This window comes from Neltuma alba, unplaced genomic scaffold (genome assembly GCF_004799145.2).
Source record: "Neltuma alba isolate B1F8T4 unplaced genomic scaffold, ASM479914v2 tig00007114_pilon, whole genome shotgun sequence".
NCBI lineage: Eukaryota > Viridiplantae > Streptophyta > Magnoliopsida > Fabales > Fabaceae > Neltuma > Neltuma alba.
Genome location: NW_021634676.1, coordinates 1 through 15,731, shown reverse-complemented (window position 1 = coordinate 15,731; position 15,731 = coordinate 1). Strand labels below are relative to the sequence as shown.

At 40.3% G+C, this 15,731-nt stretch overlaps 2 protein-coding genes across 2 annotated transcripts; both read right to left on the bottom strand.

Annotated features, from left to right (window-relative positions):
• Positions 1 to 1,291: 1,291 nt before the first annotated feature.
• LOC114751802 (uncharacterized) lies at positions 1,292 to 4,288 on the bottom strand. Its single transcript, XM_028940474.1, has 4 exons — positions 4,057 to 4,288; positions 3,927 to 3,975; positions 1,580 to 3,398; positions 1,292 to 1,366 (listed from the first exon to the last, which is right to left on the bottom strand). The coding sequence occupies exons 1-4, from the start codon at positions 4,286 to 4,288 to the stop codon at positions 1,292 to 1,294; spliced, it is 2,175 nt and encodes a 724-aa protein (XP_028796307.1).
• Positions 4,289 to 7,406: 3,118 nt separating this feature from the next.
• On the bottom strand, positions 7,407 to 9,796 carry LOC114751804 (uncharacterized serine-rich protein C215.13-like). The gene has a single exon (XM_028940476.1). It carries the CDS (start codon positions 9,632 to 9,634, stop codon positions 8,348 to 8,350), a length of 1,287 nt encoding a protein of 428 aa, XP_028796309.1. The 5' UTR covers positions 9,635 to 9,796; the 3' UTR covers positions 7,407 to 8,347.
• Positions 9,797 to 15,731: the final 5,935 nt, after the last annotated feature.

Below are 15,731 nucleotides of genomic sequence, written 5' to 3'. Positions count from 1 at the left end.
GAAAATGACAAGTTGACAATGCCAAATCACTGGTTCCCAAGATGTTTTCATGTAAGGGAAAATTTCTATTCCAATTAGTGGAATTCCACTTATGACAATCACAGAATGACAGGTTCACTAACGAAATTGACAAGTTGACTAGTGAAACTTACAAGTTCCCATAAGGTTTTCGTGAAACCGAGATTTTCCGTTGAGATGAGTGGATTCCCACTTATGATAATCACGGAATGACAAGTTCACTAAGGAAAGTGACAAGTTCACTAGCGAAAGTTACAAGTTCGAATAATGTTTTCATGAAACGACTGGATTTTCACTACTGGTAAACGCAAGGTTACAACTTCAGAAAGGGAAATGACAAGTTTATTATGGAAAATGACAATTTCCCAGAAGGTTTTAATACATTTTCATACTTTTGAAGACAATGATTACATTGCACATTTCTGACAGCAACCACTTCTGATAAACACGGAATGACAACTTCATATTGCCAAATGACAACTTTACTATGGCACATGACAAGTTCCTATATGGTTTTGACACATTTCGTTTTCTGACAGCAACCACTTCTGATAAACACGGAATGACAACTTCATATTGCCAAATGACAACTTTACTATGCCAAATGACAAGTTCCTATAAGGTTTTGACACATTTCGTTTTCTGACAGCAACCACTTCTGATAAACACGGAATGACAACTTCATATTGCCAAATGACAACTTTACTATGGCACATGACAAGTTCCTATATGGTTTTGACACATTTCGTTTTCTGACAGCAACCACTTCTGATAAACACGGAATGACAACTTCATATTGCCAAATGACAACTTTACTATGGCACATGACAAGTTCCTATATGGTTTTGACACATTTCGTTTTCTGACAGCAACCACTTCTGATAAACACGGAATGACAACTTCATATTGCCAAATGACAACTTTACTATGCCAAATGACAAGTTCCTATAAGGTTTTGACACATTTCGTTTTCTGACAGCAACCACTTCTGATAAACACGGAATGACAACTTCATATTGCCAAATGACAACTTTACTATGCCAAATGACAAGTTCCTATAAGGTTTTGACACATTTCGTTTTCTGACAGCAACCACTTCTGATAAACACGGAATTACACATTTCTGACAGCAACCACTTCTGATGAACATGAAATTACAAGTGCACAAAAGCAAATGACAACTTAACTATGCAAAATAACAAGAAGTGACAAGTTCTGATTTCTTTGACAGCAACAAGTTCTTTACAACATTCAATGACAAGTGCACATTAACTTACATCTTCCACTTAATGTCCCTTTGTCCCAAACATAGAAGTAACAAAAATATATGTGCACATCTACTAACATCCTGCTCCCAAAAAAATTAAGAAGGATGAACCCTATATGTGCCAAAAAAATTAGTTGTCCCATTTGTAAGTGGAAGTCAACTTGGGTTAGGATTTTTGCATGTCCTCTTTGTATGTCCAGGATGAAGACATCTAGTGCAATGATATATTTTTTTGTTGTGGAATTGTGATTCCTTTCTATTTCTTCTTGGTCTTCCAGAAGGCCTAGCAGTGACTGGGGGTAAAAGCAAGGGTTGAGCAGTAAGATTCTCAAACGTATAGTCATTCAGGTGAGGCATATCAATTGTCACCACTGGAACCATGCTCCGGGCATAGATTTTTTCTTGGGATGAACGTTTGTAACACTCTTCAACATAATCATAAACGTTTCCCCCTATGGTCTTAATGGCTGCACAAGCATGTGAGCATGGAATCCCTAACATTTGCCAAGTTCCACAGCTACATTTGTGTAGGCCAAGGTCCACTCTTTGGTCTCCACGTGATGTGTGCACGCATATTCTTCCCCCTCCATAATTCTCACAGTGCATGTACCTACCGAAATACACATGCTCCAATACTTTTGCCTCTATTTTTGGCCCAACGCAATTACTCCACTTAGTCATTGCTGCATATGATGCATGCATCTTTCTTGCTACTTTCTCCCGGTGCTCATGGATCATTTGGGCCACGTTATGCTTCCTCTCCCTTACCATCCAAGCATTAAAAGATTCAGCTAAATTAGTTGTTATGTTGTCCCACCTTCTATATGGGAACTTGCTCAATGCCCACCTATCCACATCACCTTGATTGATAACCCACTCATATAACTCATGAGACATGGTTCTGAGATCATCCAGCGCATGATCAAACTCATCCGCAAGTCTTGCATAAGCCACTTTATCCAGTACCTTTAATGCATCTTCCTTTGAATTTTCACTTGTCCTTCTCCGACCTCTGTTTACTTTCATATATTCAGAGCTAAAGTTCTCCTTCACATGCCTATAACAGTATGCATGCCTTTCACCCCCAAATATTGCTTGCACAGCACCAATTATAGAATTATGTCTATCTGACACAATAGTCAGTTGCATTGAACCAACAATTTGTTTAATCTTGTGAAAAAACCACGTCCAGTCATCAAGATTCTCTCCCTTCACCACTGCTATTGCAAACGGCAACATCTCATTATCCGCATCATATGCCGAAGCTGACAGTAATGTCCCCTTATATGGACCACTTAAATGAGTACCGTCAACATATAATATAGGCCTTGCACCGTTCAAAAAACCCTCAACACATGCACCGTATGCAATGAACACACGCTCAAATCTATTACCAATGGAGGCCCATTCAGCAACCGTTTTGTCATCAGTTTCCTTCAACCTTTCACATAACCATGGTATTAACATATAGGACTGTTCCGGTTTCCCATGTATTTCTTCCATTGCCTTTTCCTTTGCTCTATATGCCTGACAATATGTAAGCCTCACACCATACTCCCTCTCCAACATCTTCCTTATCTCAGTGGGCCGTTTTTCAGCATGGTCCCTTATCTCTTCAACTATTACTGATGATGTCAACGCAGCACTCCCACCATAAGTCACAATCAAATTGTCTTGGGCTGAATGAATGTGCTTATTGCAAAATGTAGTCACACGTAATAGATGACTGTTCTTTCCAACAGCATTTGCACATATCTTCCAAGGACACCCTTCTACTTTACACCTCACATTCATCTTCTCCTTACTATTCCTGATATATCTTGCTGCAAACTTCTCTGCAATACTGAACCTGTACACAGCTTCCCTAAAAGCAACAGCATGTGGAACATATTGGCCCACTCCTACAAACACTCCTGCCCATTTCGTACAATTCATCTCGCCCGTCAGTCTTCCCTGACTCTCTGAACCACTACACTTGCTTCTCTGACTTGATCCGCCTCCTTCAAAAGTTAGGCATTCAACTCCATTCTCAACATTCACTGGCTCATGTTCATCACCAATGGTCGTTTCAAATGTATTCATATCTTGTGAAAGTCCAAATAAATTCTCACTCCTGCCACCATAATACCAAGTTAGGACAGCTATATTCAAACGACAGGTTTGAATAAAATAACATGTCTACATATCTAAATAACAAGTCCGCATATGGTTATTACAACTTTACTAACTAAAATAACAAGTCTACATCTACAAACAATTCCTTGCTCAATTAACAAGTCCGTAAGAGGTAATTACAACTTGAGTTACTCATATAACAAGTTTCCATATAGAAACTACTGGTTAGTAAAATAACATCTACAGATCTAAATAACAAGTCCGTATATGATAATTATAACTTCAATACGTTGAATTACAAGTCTACATATGGAAATCTCTGCTTATGTCTAATAACAAGTCTGCATTTCTAAAACACAAGTTTACAAATGGAAATGACATGTCCACTATGTTCAATAACATGCTTGCATTTACTAATTACAATTTAGGACTGCAGCACCATTAGCTTCATTACAATATTTCTATACGAATTACCAACAATATATTAGTAAATAACAAGATTCAATTGGAAAACATAACCACTTACACGTCTGGATCATTCCTTGCTCTACGTTCCCTATCATTCCCTTTCCCTCCTACATACACATGACCACTGCTGTCATTATATCTAAACAAGTTGCTGATATCACCATCATCACAAAGATCAATCAATGTACTCTCATCAAATTTAACTTTATACTTAATCTCATATCCACCACCATCATTGCCTATCCACTGTGAAATTATTCCACACAACTCGTCTACTGTTATCCATTCTTTTATACTGGTTACCCTTACACTCCCTCCAATATATTTAACTATCCCTTCACCATTTGCTTCAAAATGTCCACCAATGTGCACGTAACAGAACAACTCCTTCCCACAGCTTCTTCGGTTATTGAAATCCATTTTTCATACTAATCTGCAGCAAAAATTTACGTTTAGTCAGTACGTTAGCTTCACTAATAAATATTTACTCATTTATTCCATCGACTCAACCATTTACATACCAAATTAAAAACCCGTGACCTCCTGTCTTCCCAACATCACTTTAGGCCTTCACAACTTCACTTTAGGGCTTCACAACTTCACTTTAGGGCTTGACGACTTCAACACCGAAAATCATGGTATCGTCATTCCCTCATTCCGCGGCAACACCTCAACGTTCACGGTCAAACTAACGGCCATTATCCAACCTACACTCTGCCAAACCACTACACTCTGACCCCTTCCCCATCGCAACCAGCACCGTGCACTACAAATGACAGATGACCGTTCAGACTACGAAAACAAAAATATCCCACCTCCAACTAACCACAACCTCCTACATTGTCATATCTTTCATCTTCAACTACACCTCCCATTCCCTCCCTTCCTCCAGCCTACTCACCCACACAGCAGAGATGAAGATGGAGAATGTGACGATGTGTAACTCTTACAGGGAACAATACAAGAAGGGTTTACTCAGTAAGTTAGTCGCATTATTGCCAATGTTCGAAGATCCCAATATCGCACATATTCGTTCGGCTCATCCTACTCCACCAGCTCTCCCGCCACCCAAATCCTGGTCTCTGCCTTCATTAACAGTCATGATGAGTGAGGGGCATTTCAGCCATTTTCCTTACATTTCATAATTGCAAATTGGGACCGGGTCCTCTGCAGCAATTTCTCAAATTGGGGGTCCCTGATTGCTATTTTATATATTGGGGGGTCTTTATTTGCAATTTTCCCAAGAAGATTTTATTGAGATAAAACCGTAACTTATGAGCAGAAAATTACTATAAAAAATAGGGAAAATTGTAAAAAAAGACCTTGGAATTGTAAAAACGCAGATAGGGACCCTTGACAACTTCACTTTAGGTTTTGACAAGAATAATATGCCCTGAAGTTGTCAAAACCCAAAGTGAAGTTGTCAAGGGTCCCTATCTGCGTTTTTGCAATTCAAAGGTCTTTTTTTGCAATTTCCCCTAAAAAATACTTATTATTAACAAGTAAATTGAATAATAATTATTAATAAATAATTTTTTTTTCAAAAAATATCTTGGGATTGGGCAGGACAACCCGTCCCCGTTACTGTTTTGTTTAATGACTGGAAGGGAACAAGTTAAACACTTTCTGCCCCCACATTTGGGCTGACATTGATGCCCACAATCTGATTCCGGGAAACTTCTTGTATAGGCGGAGGCCTGGCTATTTAAGATGCTAGAGAAGGAAAACACGAGGAAAGTAATGGACCATGGGCCGCAAAAATAGTCCCGATCGGTCTCAACGTAAGAGGAAGCCCGTTAGCCCATGCATCTCTAATATTTCCTTTTTATATGCCTGACTTTATTAATTATTAATATCACCATCAAGATGAAAAGCATATTGGATTTATTTCAAGCTATGATCTCATAGAAATGCAGGGGAAAGGGTGCTGTTTTAACAGTGTTTCATGAGCAAAAACAGTTGGAAAGGCGCTGCTGTTTTTCTTCCTTTTTTACCCCTTTTTTTGGGGAATAAGAAGGCAAGCTAAGCTTGAACAAAACAGCCATGTTCCATCTCGAAAACAGGTTTCCTAATAGTTTGAGGGAGGGTTTGGATGAAACTCAAATTATGATTTAAAAAGTAATTTTACGGTATATAAAATAAATAAATAAAAAAATTTATCTCGATTTAAAAAAAATATTTTTTTCCAAGTACCAGATACTTCCCAATACTACCACTTAGACGCCGATGCACCATTTCAGCGAACAGGGGTCATGACTGTGGAGATGGTAGGCAGCAGCCGCAGAGCAGGATTGAGAATCGAATAAAGCTGCACATTGGGCAGCAGAAACTGACTCCCTGAGTCCCCCCTCTAAGCTATGCTATTCCTCACCCTTTTCCCCTCTCTCCGTTGCTCCGCTTGCTCATGGCTCTCTGAGTAGGTGAAAAGGGTGGCAAAACAAAAAACAAAACAAGTGTGGAACATTTATTGCATAAATCATAGGAGTGGTGCTGGGTTGCGGTTAGGAAATGGATTATTTTAGTTCTGATATTGGTAGATCAATATCATTCTCTCAGTTTCTAAAACTTAGCCTTATTTTAGTTCTTTGAAATTTAATATAATTTTGATCTACTTAAAGATTTTTAATTATTTAAACATTGTTCTGGGTCATTGAAACGTTGTTTTAAGACATTCAATTTGAGGAATTAAATATAAATATCCATTGAAATTGCACATACAATAATTAAATACGAAATGATCGCCCTACCAAGTGAACCGCATGCTAGCGATCTGTACGGTAAATTTGTGGTAGCAAACGTCGCAGATAAATAGATTTGGGTGACAGTGCTCATCGAAACTGTTCAGAAGGTGGAACCATTAATTATCACCCCAACCTAACCATCCTGTCTTCAGGCGCAGCCTTCCTCCCTCCTTCCTTCCTTCCTAACCACTCCTGTCACTCATCTCCATCCATCATTCTTCTTTTGTTCTCTTCTTCGTTTTTCCACCCTTATCATATCATGACAATTAATCAGCACTATAATATCTACAGCAATACTATTTTAAAGTTTTAAATAATACTCTTTCCATCTTAAAATTTTTGTTTAGCTAAGGTCTAAGCTTAAGGCACAGCCAAAAAAAACAATAAACTCAACCTAATTTTATATTAAAATACAATTTATACTCTTCTTGTTACCATAAATTTTTTTCTCCTCATTAATAAAACGCTTTTCTCAATTAATCACAAAACAATTCTTCATTAGTAGATCCCCTCCACCCTAGACTTTTCTTGAGGATTGATAATTAAAAAAATAGTAAAAACAGATTACTGAAATAAAAAAATCACAAATTAAAACCCATGACAATATTAGCATAAGTTTTGATAATAATAGTACGAGTTTTGATAATAATTTTTATAATCAAGTTTGTGTACAATTTTTCTATTTTAAATGTCTTTTTTTGTGATTTTTTCATGATAATAATTTGTTGACACATTCACTTTCAAAAACTCTGCAACGATGTCATAAGGGTGCAGGGTAAAAATTGAGAACGAAGAAAAGCATAGAACTTAGATGCATGTGGTTGACAAAACGACAACATACAGCTAGCTTTGTATGCAAAACAGAGGAGATGGATGAGTCAAAGGAAAAAGCGTCTTAAAAAATCACGAAGAACCGCAAGAAGGCGGATCCTATAAGGTTTCAATATTAAATGCAATGCAGTAGCAAGATCCTATCATTGAAAGCCATCCAGGGGACCACCTTACCTCCAACCATGTTCTCTTTGACCATCCAGTCCTATTGTTTTCACTTTTGTTAAAATTACACCAACCATCCCCCATTCCATGTGGCCTTCAACATAACGTTCCCAATTGTATCTCTCATGTCTGCATCTTCTCTTCTCCTACGCCCGCACCCAAACAAGCATGTGTGCGCATGTGATCTCTCATTGTACTCACATTCAACTTTGACTCCACACTGATCAATTCCACTCCCCAACACCGCACCCCAGACAATGATAATACGGACCAGGATTCAGTGCGAGAAGCAGATCCTCGCAGCGAGTGCGTCCAGACACGTGTCGTGGCGAGACGCGTAAGATTCGATTAACGGTGCAAAGCTAAGCAGGTGACAGATCACTGATCAGTGAGGTGACCGAAATCTCTCCCCCAAGAGCCTGATAATGCAGCCAGGGTCACAGTAAAGTAGAACCACAGCACATTGACACTAGCGAATGTATTGGGAGTTTTCTTTTCTTCTGTTTGCCTTTCTCTGAATCTAGACCCTTCACACAGCGCCATACTCAGCTTTCATAACATGAATATCAACAATAAGATGTGACTGTCCAGCGAATATTACATTCCAAAGAAACTCAAAATGATTCATGGACAAGATGAACAAAGGAGTAAAAAAGCAGAGTAATTTGTATTATTTAAATAAGATCCCCCTCCATTTCCTGTATTTTGTTGTTTCCTTTTCGTGTGTGATCTCCCCTACGTTTCAAACCCCGACGGCAAGCAGTGAAGGAATATCGGACAAATTTGGTTTTGGCGTCGTGGCATTCTTGTGATCAGAAGCATCCCTGATGATATCCCTCTTGCTTTTGGTACTGAACGCTCTCATGGGACTCGCAAATGCCCAGCCCCAACTTCTTGCTCGCCCATGGGAGATGGCCACAGCCGCTGATTTCCCATTCCCATGATCATCCGCAGAGGATGACACCCAGTACGAGGAAGATGACGACGACGAAGACGACGAAGTCATCATGAGCCCACTGAATATGCCAGCACATTTCACTCTTTCCTTCATGCACGGATGGTGGTGGTGGTTGACGACGGAGGAGGCAGCCATGGCCCTCGACTTACCTTCGCGTTGGGATTCCACCCTCCGGAGAGTGCAGTCTCCAAACCCGGTGGAGATTCTCTCGAAGAAGTCGCCAGAGAAGCTTCTGCTGCCACACCCGACAGATCTGGATCTCGAGACCTTGCGCTCAAAGGATGAAGCAGAGGCTGTGGTTTGGCTATTGGGACTGTCATCCTCTTTCCCGCCAATTTCAATCTTCCTTCCTAAATTGGAACCCAAGAACTTGTCCTTCTGCTTCACCGAACTTGAACCTGTAATAGCCGGTGTGATTGTGGAAATGCGCGGGCTGTTACGACTGTCTCTGAAGCTCTTGGCACCCGATTTTTTTGCGGGAGCAGAGGATTTAGAAGGAAGATAAAAAAAGGACCAAAACCCATTTCTTTTTCTGGGGCTGAAGTTTTCGATGACTATATCATCATCCTCCGCATCATTCAAGAACTTCCCCCTCCTGGGAGTAGCAGAGGACTTGCTTCGTTTGAATATGACATCGGAGGCAGAAGACGGCGCGGCCGACGAGGAGGAGTTCGAGGAAGCTTTCTTGTTCTTCCTGGCTAAAAGAAAAGGAAGGCGGACCCGTCGGGTGTAGTACTGGTTGTATTGAGAATCGGCAATACCATTTTTGACAGCAGAAACAGGACGAGCAGAGAAGGAGAGGGAAGAAGAGGAAGGAGCAGCACAAGCGGCAGAAGCAGGAGCCATATCGGATCTGAAGGAAGGGGAAGAAGATGATGAGGAAGAGGGACGAACGGGGAGAGGGAAAGAGGAGGAAACAAGCTTGCCAAGCTTCTCTTGAAGGCAAAAGGCGCAGATCCCTCCAGGGTTGTTTCTGTGAGGATGGTTGCTGCATTGCATTCCATCACCCATGTCGTCGTCACCGGCGCCAACTCTCCCTCCACCTCCTTTGATTCCTTCCGTGCGAATCATACCTGCAAATATTTGATTTTGATGGCAAGGCAGCTAAATTTCGCGGACGGCAGCAGATGTTTTCTCTTTTCTGCCCCAACCCCCCTGAACGCCTTTTCAGTAACAGTGAGGGAAAGAGAGGGATAGAGGGAAATGGCGTTGGAAGTGAGAGAGATGGCAGGAGTAGAGCACGTGGAAGAGAGAAGTAAGCAAGGAGAGTGTATTAAAAAGAGTGAAAGAGACAGGGGAGGGGGGGACTGAAGAGAAGGAACAGGCCGAGAAGTAAATATTATTATTATATTATTAATAATCACGGTGAGACTTGTGCAAGTGTGCAGCTCCAAACCGAGGACCCTATGAAGGACGCTTCTACTCTCAGCGTTCCCCTAGTTCCCTTTTTCTTGTATCAATGATATCTTCGCTCTCTATTTATTTTAGTCCTTTCGCACCCTTGCCTCGTTTTAACTTTTTAGTAGTTTAACTAAATTGTATTGGCTAATGTTCGTAGTCCTTACACTGTATCATGAACTGCTGTAGAGGAAGATTAAAATCGAACCAGTCATGTGCTGTCTTTTTCCTGACTGTACACGGAAGGCATGCTGGGGTTGAAACTCCAGCAAGAAATCAAAAGACAAAAAGACAAATGCGAGCAGATGATCGTGATGATCACCACCCATGGTGTTTTGGCTTTTATGCTCACTGACGAGAAGATAATAACCTGACCATAATGAGCTTTGGTGATGGGAAAGAACAAATATTGCATTATTAAGTGTCCAGCAAACTGACGAATGACGGCAAATCTTTTATTGTGTAAAAGTTCAGCTCCTTCACCGGTCACAACCCCAGAACTCCACTTCCAGTTCCACGTCTAAAATTAAAGCACCCACAATTTTTCTCTCTTTATTTTTCTCACGGATCTAGCATCTGAAAATTGATGTCAGGTCTCACCAAAGCCCTCGTCATGCGGTGAACTTCATTCGCTCAAATTATTTGGAGCCATTTTCACTGGTGGTGGAATGCCTCGCGCGCATGGGAATATTAGAAAATATGAAGAGGGGCGAAACAGGTCAGGATATGTAGAGTATCGTTATCTCATCATCACCGTCATTATTAATTGTTAGTGACATTCCGAAGCCAGCTTAACTATAAAAGGTGAAAATTTCTGTCTGTGGAGAACTGATATCTGAAAAAAGTTAACAAAAATATGGAAGGCAATTGTAGACATTTGACGGAAAGCGGGGAACATTGAAAGGAAATTTGCGTGTTTTCGCTAGCTAGGGTTCATAATCATATGATCTTTTGCACATAATCTATTTCGATGAACATTATATGTATATACACTCACACACAGACACCGTACTTTGCTCGTCGACAGATATATTCATGCATTATTTGCTGTTTTAATCTGGAATATTATATGGAGTGGGGGTCACGGCAACCTCAAATTTCTTTTAATCTGGAATATTGTTTTTTTACTTAAAAAAAAAAAAAGAAGTGCTCCAAGAAATATCCAACGCCTAAGTGGTGTGTGTGGGTGTGTATGTGCATATAAATATATATATAATCTTTGACCATAAAAAAATATAAATATATATAATCATGTTGGTGTCTGGGACAAAATATATAATGAAAATAGGGCAAGATTTGACGTAGTGATGGGAAACTGGTTTAATTAATTGCCGGAGATAATGCCAAGCTGCTATTGATCAGACGATACGTATTTTTTTAATAGAATCCAATAATTAGTAGTATAGGGAGCCAATAATTAGCATAATAAACCGAACAAGTAAGAAACATGAAAGAAATATATAATTAGCGGATGAATATGGATCGACTTTTATAATTAAAAAAGAAGCTAGAAGCGGCCTTGCCGGCAGTGGTTTGCCTGTTCCCCGTAGCAAGAAGCCAAAGTGGAATGTGGCTGGAGTTTTTTTTTTTTTTAAATAACTTTCCGTCTTTATGCGAGTCTTTTCATTTGAGAGAGCGTTCCCTGTCCTCGATGGCTGGGTGCATCGGAGTTCCTCTCCTTGTGACGGTTGCCGACTATGATGGGTTCTGGGTTTCCGACGTCAATGGAGGTGAGTTGATCCCGGCAAGATTTAGTATCTGATGACAGTGAGACCAACGGCTGGAGCGAAGACGTTCGATATTCGGAGGATGACAGGATCTGGGTATTTGGAGAGGTATGATTCACAGATTATTGGCAAGCAACTATTGATTCTACTGAGCCAAGAGCCTCAATCCTTTTATGTGATGTAATTCTTTCAAGTCTGTCTGCATATCGTTGCTTGAGGATCTGAACCGGTATGAACACATGGACGCTTTTGTTTGTGTTGGGCTAAGTTTTTCCCCTCTGTCACGATCAGTGAAGCTAATTCCTACTGTTTATTCTACGTTTTGGGCTTTTGATTGGACTGCATTGTAACTGGCTGGGTTTGTTTTCTTTTTCGGAGTTAATGAATCCTCATGTGGTGAATGACGTGAATGAATTTTGAAGCTATGGTTGGACTGAGATCGTGTTTGAAACTAATCAATCGGAAAGTTGTGTGCAAGATATCAGTGAGGGGGTTTTGAGATGGATTAGGTTCCGCCCTGTTATTGGTTGATTTGAGTGTTTTTTTTTTTTGGTAAAGGATTTGAGTGTTTTTTCCCTAATGCAAGCTATGTAATTTAATGTTTAAATTTAAAAAATAGGAGTGCCTGGCCCTGGCGTATTTTCTCTATGATATGGGTGCACTGGCACGGGCTTTTCTACGGTTAATGAATTGAAACGCTTCTTTGGCCCATAAAAGAAAAGCAGGTCAAACTAATGTTCGGGTTGAAACCCCCCCCCCCCCAAAAAAGAAAAACAAAAAACCAAAAAAGAAATCTCTAATTTCCATAATAAATTGCTCTTTGACTACTCCTCGCAATTCGCACTAGCGGCTCATTCAGTAACAAATCCGCTCCTCCCTGAGAGTCCTTTTAACTGAAAATTTTAACAATCACATCAAATTTAGCATCCACCGAATCGATGCAGCAGTAGTAGTAGTACGCAAATATAGACATGAAACATATATTAATTACAACTTAAAAAGTAAGTCTAAAAGTCGGAACCCTCTTCCGTATGATTTATTCGCATTTATTTATACGTACAAGCTCTTGTTTATATCATGAGCTATGGTCACGCGGTGGAGTGGAGAACAAAGAAGCGAGAGACGGAGAATGTGCGAGTTCAACGCGTGGAATGGGATCCTCATTTTTTCATCGTAAAGAAATTTTGTAAATTTTAAGCAGAAGAATAAATATTGAGTTTATATAATACTACTCCATTCAGAAATATGTGCGCTTGTGTGTAAGCACAGGTCCTTGAAAGATGTTTGCGTAGAGAGAAAGAAACAAGACATCGGATGTGATGCTTGGGCAATGATTTTGACGGGTAGAGATAAACAAAGGGCAGAGCAGAGAGCTCAAGGGAACACGATGCTTGAGATTGCCAGTTTGAAGTTTGAACCACAAAATGTTTCTGAGGACATTATTGGCAAGCTCACGCCCAAAATTCATTATTGGTCCCACCCCGAATTGTCATGTATTTTACTCATTTCATGGAAACCACAATCTGTTCACTCCTGAGCCTTAGAATTCACTATATTTCAGCATATTCCAGGAAACCGCTCTATATCTTCAAAGAGGTTGTGGAATACGGGGCTTTTATATTATTCACCTAAATTATTTCGTATCGGTTGGGGAAAAGAAAAAAAAAAACCTGTATCGATAGCGGGGGGAGAGCTGGTTTTAGGCGACAAGTTGAGGAGGAGAAAGTGAGAAACCTACGAAATTTACTTCTCATTTTGGTCACAGCATCCTGAGGTAAAGTTCAGAAGAAAGGCAGCATAGATTCGGCCCAACGGATCGGTTTTATTGTGTGTGGGTTTCCTTTTTTAGTGAGGAACAAACAACACTTTACCAGCCGAACGAAGAAAAACTTTATTTAAAGTCCATCGGGCCCATACTGAACAGGTCCGAATCCCTCCTCACGCATACGTATAAGACGCATGTACGTAATAGAGGCCCGGAGTGCTTCCCGAAAAGAAACAAGAAGCGCAAGGAAGAATCTTGGGCGAGTGAGCAGAGCATGGACATGAAGTCAACGAATGGCTTTTCCGCTCCTAATGTTTGGGAAAATAAACAGAATAAAACACAGAGAGGGGGGAGGGGACATGAATGATGATGAGAGAAGAGAGTGTTGTTGTTGGGAGGCTTCTTGGTCGAGCGCGGTGGGTGATTTTGGATGTCTGTAGATTGCATACGCACACCACCACCTGCTGCGTGGCTCCCCGCAAAAACCCACTTCCCTTTGGCACCTTCATCGCCCATCCATCGCTATTGTTATCGTTGTCATATACAATGTGCAAGATGATACGTATACTGATTATCGGTGATTTCGTAATTACCATATATATACTTAACCCTCAGCATGACATCGCCCACCGCTAGGATTAGCGTGCAGCACCACACACCGCCGCTTAGAAACACCGACAGCCAAAATGGCATGTTCTTCACGTTCCTCCTCCTCATCACTGCTTTCTGCACATCATTCTATTTTTCCTACCTACTTATCACTTCACTCGCCCGCTCCCCCAAGCTTTCTCGTCAAATAATTTTAACGCTCCATATTAATTATAAATTACTGCATTCACATGACATCATTATTGAAATCAACAGCACAGCAAAGATAGACGGTCCATCGTGTCTATCTATCTAATTCCAACCCTTCAATTGTATGCATCTTTGTGCGTTTCTTTTTGGCCACAATTATCCATTATCAATTGTCTGGACCCCTCTTCTTCGTCCTTTGCTCTTGTCCCCGCCTTCCTTTCTCTAGAATAGCTAGTATTTCATTTATCTTTATTTTTTTCTCCTTTTGATATTTTTACAAGCTACAATATTGAATTGGCTGGCAGATGATGTCTCCTAAAATTTCTAATGTTAACATGATGTATTTATCATAAATTTTAAGTCAAATAACTCCCAATGGATAATGGCACTGCGTATGGAGAAAAGTATTGGCGCTTCCATCGAGTGTCATGATCAATTTGCAGTATTATGGGAAAAAATTGCTAATTAACACTATAAGCGCTGACCTAGCTTATTGCGTGACGGCAAATAAAGCTAACGTTGAAGTTGAAGAAATGTCGGGAAGAAATTAAAGCAGGAAGGCAAAGCTGCTAAAGAGTAAAGATGGAAGAAAGTGGGGTGCTTACCGTGGCAGCCAGAGGAGAGAACCGTACATGAGAATGCTCAAAGCAGCACCCACTTTTCCTACTGTACTAATGCGGGCCTCTCCCTTCGGCCATAGTTGACTAGTTATGATGGCCAATCCTAACATGCCCCCGTTTAAAACTCCAATTTCCCACTTTTTGCCTAAGTAACAACGCCGTTTTGTAATTATATAGCCATTTAGATCAGATCTTCATTAGTAGCTCATATTCAAAGAATGATAATCAGAGATATATAACATAACTGCAAGATCTAGATGCCTTACTCTCTTCTCGGTCGGAGCATACACAAGAAATACGAAAACGTAGGCGTTTCCGCCACAAACACCGAAGCCATTCAGGGTGGCCACGAGGTATTCTCCGCCCTTCACGGATCCATAATCAGTCCACAAAGAGCACTGCAGCCACGTGCATATTATAAGGTAGGCTTTCAAACTCCTCCGTAGATGGGTGCTTTATTATTCGCCGGAAGGTCGGCCTGCAACTCATGCACTTGTTTATTGATAAAGACATGAATTTCATTGATTTCGTAGACATTGTTTTCACCCCGTCTCACGCTACGGGGTCAACAGATGATTGTATCGTACGGAAAGTAGAAGCAATTAAGTTGGAAGTAGGACTCAGAGCCTTACACTGGAGGCAGAAACAAGAGAACTGTAATGACGGTTCCTGCACAAAATTAAGCCCGAGTTGCCCAAAGGTTTTTTGACCGGAAACGAAACCTGAGGTGTTTACCGTCCTGCTCCAAACGATGACTTTTAGTTTTAGACAGTATTTTTTTTAATGTAACACTTAATTAATTAATTTGAGTGAATTAAACACATCAGTTAAATTAATTAATATGATATGTTTTTCTCTAA

Coding starts and splice junctions, on each gene's coding strand:
- LOC114751802 (XM_028940474.1), bottom strand. CDS start 4,288: ATGGATTTCAATAACCGAAGAAGCTGTGGGAAGGAGTTGTTCTGTTAC. Junction 3,399..3,926: donor GCAAGGAATGATCCAGACGT/GTAAGTGGTTAT, acceptor TTATGGTGGCAG/GAGTGAGAATTTATTTGGAC. Junction 1,367..1,579: donor AACCCTTGCTTTTACCCCCA/GTCACTGCTAGG, acceptor TTTTGGGAGCAG/GATGTTAGTAGATGTGCACA.
- LOC114751804 (XM_028940476.1), bottom strand. CDS start 9,634: ATGATTCGCACGGAAGGAATCAAAGGAGGTGGAGGGAGAGTTGGCGCC.